Source organism: Papaver somniferum, chromosome 9 (assembly GCF_003573695.1).
Source record: "Papaver somniferum cultivar HN1 chromosome 9, ASM357369v1, whole genome shotgun sequence".
Taxonomy (NCBI): Eukaryota; Viridiplantae; Streptophyta; class Magnoliopsida; order Ranunculales; family Papaveraceae; genus Papaver; species Papaver somniferum.
In genome coordinates, this window is record NC_039366.1 from 34,736,079 (window position 1) to 34,742,236 (window position 6,158).

The following is a 6,158-nucleotide window of genomic DNA, read 5'->3' on the forward strand; positions in this document are numbered from 1 at the left end:
CCTCCTTTTGAATATAGTCGGACTGATATTCTTTTAGATCCTCTATCCGCACCTCATTCCTGATCTTGAATAATTTCATAAACAACGGATTCCTGGTGGATAAAGCATAAATGAATGATCGCACTAGATCTTCTTCTGACAACCTTCGTTTGAGTTCGTTGCAAATCGCGTTCCATCTCGTCACTATACTTCGCAGGCTTTCGTTGTCCCTTTGTTTTAAGGAGAACAATGCTGCGATTTCTGGTTTACAAGGTTCACTTCTTGCACATTTATTCATCATTTTTTTTTCCGCTCCCATAGTTCTTCCCCTCCTTTTGCTGTGACATTGCTCGTGGTTCTCCTTTTGTTGGTTGTCACTGATTGTTGAGATCGATATTCCTTTTCCCTGATTTCCCTCTTACTTTCTTTTATGGCTCTTCGTAAGTCCCTCCTTTCACCTTGCTCCCCTCGTGATGTATTTTATAGATAGTGGTAAAAGTGGTTCGATTCTCAAACTTGCGAAGGATAAAATATAGACTTAAATTCTAAAACTAAAATAGAAAACTCACTAATAATTATAACAAACATTGACAAAGTTGATATCAATATTAAAAGACAACTGAGGCTAAGATTCAACTATTTTCCAAATTCAAATTAATTTAATCCAATCTTTATATTTATGCAATTTTCTCGTTCAATTTGATTCTAAAATATTGCAACAAGTAGATTTTCAAAAGCAATAATTGTAAATATCAATTATGAAGCATCAAAAGTCTATAAACTAAGCATACTTCATCAAAATAGATCACAATCACTCAAGTAAAAATCATATTCAATTATAGCTCAAGGCAAATAATCATAATAATAATTGCAATAAATAGATGAAATAGAATATACCACTTCTTATTGGAAAAATAGCTTCCTCTATCGCCTCAGCAATGGGGTTTAGCTCCTTGTATTAATCATGATCTTAAAATATTTGTTTATGGCTCAAAAGATGATTAAAAGGATGAAAAGTAATAACACATCCGATTTGCAAAAACGTGAGTGTGTTATAGAATCTCTGTTACAAAGGAGAAATAGTAGCTAAAAACCTTAGGCAATCACAGTTGGTAAACGATAAATAGGTTCTGCTGTTGAATAGCGATATTTGTCTGCGACAGTTGCTTGTGCGTCTTATGTTCTTCGTGTTCTAGGTATTGCAGCAACAGAAACAAAACTTCACCTTGTGATTTCAGCTTTCTGTTCTCTCCTAAACTTCCCCAAAGTGTACGTAACCCTTCCTTGACCTATCCCTGCTCCTTTTATAGCCCACAGGTCGATTAAACCTCAAGAAATCTTCGGTTATTCTTATTTTTCCTCCACCTCAAGTCTCGGGATTTCTTTCCCTGCTAAATCTTCTTTACGCTTTTAGATGAGACGTATACACTCCAAATAGGCTAGAGCAATATTCTATCTCGAATTAAACCCAACAGAATCATGTAACTGCCATATATAAACTCACCAAAGCCCGGAATATCTTCTCCTCCTCTGTTTTGATTGATTCGAAGATTTGTTGCTATTTTTGCGAATTTGAGACACATACCAATCCTGTTTTGATGAATCAACTGAATCTTAATCCATCTCCACGTCAAACTCCGACTAAAACTAAGCCTAGTCAGCAACAGAACCCGTTAAAATTCCGACGCCTTTGTTTCCTTCTCCCGGCTTATATAGCCCGATTCGTTTGGTCCAATCCCTTGTACCAACTCTGTTATGCTCCAAGAAGTCCATCCCAAAAGAAATATGCAGTTGAATCTCTCCAAATCATCCAAGAAATCCAACTCTAAATGTTGCTTCGCTGCTGCATTAATTCCCTCCAAAAAGAACTCGTTTGAATTGTGAAGAAGAAGAGGCGCCCCCTATCCAGAGTAGGGGTGCCGATAGAAGTTGTCTAGGGGGTGCCCTGATGGTGCCCCTTATCCAATGTCTGGGGTCCAAAATCACTTCCTCCGAGTGCTTTGGACAACTTTTCGAGCCGATTTTTCTAAAAATGTTTATTTGCCAAAAATACCTACACACACATAAAACACCATAATAAGTACAAAAATGAGCACTATCAATATATAGAATCGAGACAAATTAGACATGAAAATGTGTCTATCACCTCGTCTTCCCATTTCTTGCTGTTGTTCACGATACCCCTCAGTCGCTGGTCTTTTATCCGAGATTATTTCTCTCCTCTTCGCGTGATGTTCAACTTGCTTCCTTTTGAGATGATTATTCTTGATAATGAGTTTTTGATTTTGCCTTTCCATCTTTATTCGTTCCTTTACCAAGTCTTTCTTTCTCCGTCTTTCTTGATAAAGTTATTCCTTCAACCGCTCAATTTCTCTATCTTCTTCGAAAGAATATTTCTTCTTATTTCTTAGATTTCGCGCCTCCTTGCTTTCAACGTTGCTTCATGTTTCTTGTATCAATATCTTCTTGTTCTTACTAGGGTTTTCCTTTTGCTCCCCATGCAGTGTTCGTTTCTCCTTGGTTATTGGTGTTTCTTCTTCAATTGTCATTATTTCCTCTTCTTCTGTTACTCTCCTCTTCTTCACCTTTCCACTTTGTTTTGTCTCGTCCCGGTCTTTTCTTTCCGTGGTTATCTCGCGTTCTCCCTCGTGAATGGTTAGGGATTTATTCCTCCTTTCAAGGTATTTTGATGTCATATTCCCTTCTTCGTTTGTCCCGATCGTGAATATCATCACTCATTCTTCCCTTTTGGCTTCTAACATTCTCCTCTTCTGCTCTATTTTCCTTCTTAGTTTTTCTTCATAGTTATGAACATCCTTTTCAGTACAACTTCGCGCATCCTTTTGATCTCCCTTGATCTCGCCTATCCCACTTGGCATTGGGAACCGTATGGCTTGATGAAAAAGTCGATGCAACTCCTTTTACCCCATATATCCATGGCCTGCCTATAAGTGCATTATAAGGTGAGTCCATATCTACCACACAAACTTTAACTTTCGTTTCCAATTCCTCGACGAAGATTTTTACGATTAATTCTCCCTTTGGCTTCGATGCGACTCCGTTAAACCCATATATGTTGTACGTTGAAGGTACAAGGTGGGAATCTTTGTATCCCATTGTTTTAAACGCATGATAAAAGAGTATATCAATGGAGCTTCCCGTATCCACTAAGATCCTGTCTATTGCCCAAATTTTCCTTCCTTTGATAGAGTCATCTTCCTATCTTGAGTGTTTTCCAAAGTTTAAAGTTATAACTAACAGATCTATATGCCAGGTCCCTCCTTCTGGTGCATCTTGTGATGAAAATGTAATCATTCTTTTTTGCCATTCCTCTAAGGGTTCTTTCTTCGTGACACTGAATATCTCGTTCCCTTCAAAGTCTCTCTTATGCACTCTTTTGAGTACGTTATCATGAAAATTTTGGATATTCTTCGCTGAATGTATTATTGAGTTGCAATTCAACCTATGCGTTCCTCGGTCTATTTCAACTCGGTACACCTATGCTTGATTCTGATTGTTGTCACGAGGTGGTGGTGGTGGAGGCGCCTGGTTCTCCAAAAAATGTGCGAGCTTTCCATGGTCCATCAAGGGGAGTATGATTCTTCGGATGTTTCCGCAGTCGTTCGTGTGGTGTTCGTGGAAGCGATGATACCTGCATAATTCGTGACTCCTGTTTCATGGGGATCCCTTCATAGGTTCGGGGGGGATCTAATCTGTCAATACTATCGCCTCCCACACTTTCTCCACGGTTGTATTGAGTCTAAGAAGTTTCACATCTTCAAAGGTTTGTGCATTAGGTCTTTGCTCTCCGAATCTCGGTCCTTGGTTGTTTCTTTATTGATACCCCGTGTTATTATTTCGCGAATCATAGTTTCTTCGTCTCGGTTCTTCGTATCAAGGGTTTTGATCAATCCATTCTTGATCTCCACTTGACACTGCTACCAGTTTTGCGGGAACTACGTTTGAAGGTTCCCCTTTCTCGTATTTTGAATCGTTTTCCACAATGTGTGTTGTTCTTGGTAAGAGACGAGAAGTTCCTTCTTACGATGGGATCAGCATGACTTCGCTAACCTTCCTCTGTTTTTCCTCCAGTGCTATATATTCTTCCTGGTACTCCCTCAACTCATTCATTGTTAACGAATTTCGAATTATGAATATTTGAGTGTACAACAGGTCAGTCGGGATTAATGCATTCACAAAGGCTAGAATAAAGTTCTTCTCATCGACCCTTCCAGCGAGTTCGCTACATACTGTTCTCCATATCGTCACCAGTCCTCACAAACTCTCTCCTGGCCTTCGTCTCAAGTTGAATAAGGTCTCAATCCCTGGCCTCAACATATTATTTCTTATATATGTCGTCAGGAATATCCTCTGTAAGTCTTTAAATGACGAAATTGATCTTTCGGGGAACCCATCAAACCAAGCCAACGCCTCCCCATTCAAACTTGCCGGGAAGTACTTACACAGTACTGCATCATTTCGTCCCCATTTCATCAGTGATAAGGTATATTGCTTTAAATGCTGCACGACACTTTCTGATCCACTAAATATGCTCGCGAAAGTTGGCAACACACATTTCCCAGGAATATTCGCACACGATATTTCGTAAGTGAATGGAGATTTGTTGGCCTCTTCTATCGCCTCTGCTAGCTGCAGTCTGCCTCCTCTTCGGGAGTTGTTTATCAGTGCCCTCATGTCCCGCAATTCATTCAGGACTTCCTGGTTCAGGTTTCCTCCATTTCCTCCATGAATGTTTCTCCTTACTTCGTCATATCTTCTTTCCCCTCCGCGTCTTCTTTCTTCCTCGCGTCTTCTATTCTCCTCGCTATGTATTTCTTCTTCTCGTCTCCTTTCTTCTCCGTCTTACTCTTCCTCTTCTCGCCTTCTTTCTTCTTCGTACCTTCGACTTCGGTCCTCCCATCTCGTTTCTTCGAATGCTCTTCTCAGATTCCTTTCGTCACTGCTTTCTCTTTCTCTTTGTCGCCTTCTTCTTCTTTCTCTTCCTTCCTCATTTTTCCTTTCTTCACTTTCGTCGTTTTCATATGCATAGTCCCTTTGACGTGAATTCCTTCTTCCCGATGAAACTGTTCTTGCTCCTGAGTCTGTATCTCCTCCTCTCGAATCATCAATTGATCTCTCCTCGTTGAGATGACGATTTTGTAGCATCAGTGTGGCGTTTTGTCTCGCTAGTCTAGTGCGCTGCTCCACTAAATCTCTTTCTCGTTCTCTTTCTTGACGAAGCGTCTCTCTCAGCTGCTCCAACGTCATGTTTTCTTCATCAACGTTCTCTTCCACATCCGCTCGGGTCGGCTCCTCCTCTGCGGTAGTTTCGGTGTCTAAGGTATGGACAGATCCTTCCCTGAAGTTATTGTCACCGGTATCACCGTTCTGCTGCTGGTTCACACCGTGCCTTCCTCCCGCAACTGACGTTTCTCCTCTTTCCATTCTCCCCCCTCTCTTTGCTTCAAAACGTTTGCTCCTTCTGGTCGCTATCACGTGCCTTGCTCAATATGGTATTCTTGCCATCAACCAACCTTGGTTCGATATCTTCGAATCAGCTCACCCTTGCCAATTCGTGAACGATCTTTGATTAGTGAAGAACAATTATTCCTAACTAAAACCTCCAAAACAGACTTTCTTCTTATATTTTGCCAAATCTTTCAAAGAAGCTCTCAAAGATTATCCTACCCTCCAAATTTCAATTGTGAATAAATCGTTTTAGTTTAAGAAATTACGTTTTCACAAAGAATAACTCGCTGGAAATTTTAAATAACAACAAACTAAAAGCAACTTCAAATTTTCCTTCAAACTCTTAGATGAGGATGAATCCTCAATCTAAGTTCCCTGTTTCCGGACGCCAAAATGTAACTACTGAAAATCCAGTAGTACACCCAAATAATGTAATAAACAAGATCTAAGACATCTTAAGAACAAAGAAAAATCAAAATCCTTTTATTGATCATCAACTTACGAAAATAATACAAGTATAAGGACTTAGACGGACCTTAATATCTCTACCCTAGACTGTACTTCTCTCCTTACCAAACCAAAGGCCTCTATTTATAGGAAAACTAGTTAATGGAAGACAATTCACTTTACTTCGCCGGATATCACACATTTCATGTGAAGTTTGCTTTTTACTTCGCCCACGCCATTTTCCATAAAGTTTCCCCCTCCTT

General features: G+C 39.9%; 1 protein-coding gene across 1 annotated transcript; it reads right to left on the minus strand.

The window, feature by feature from the left end:
• Nucleotides 1–4,842: 4,842 nt before the first annotated feature.
• LOC113311756 (vicilin-like seed storage protein At2g18540) lies at nucleotides 4,843–5,424 on the minus strand. Its single transcript, XM_026560554.1, has one exon. It carries the CDS (start codon nucleotides 5,422–5,424, stop codon nucleotides 4,843–4,845), a length of 582 nt encoding a protein of 193 aa, XP_026416339.1.
• Nucleotides 5,425–6,158: the final 734 nt, after the last annotated feature.

Coding starts and splice junctions, on each gene's coding strand:
- LOC113311756 (XM_026560554.1), bottom strand. CDS start 5,424: ATGGAAAGAGGAGAAACGTCAGTTGCGGGAGGAAGGCACGGTGTGAAC.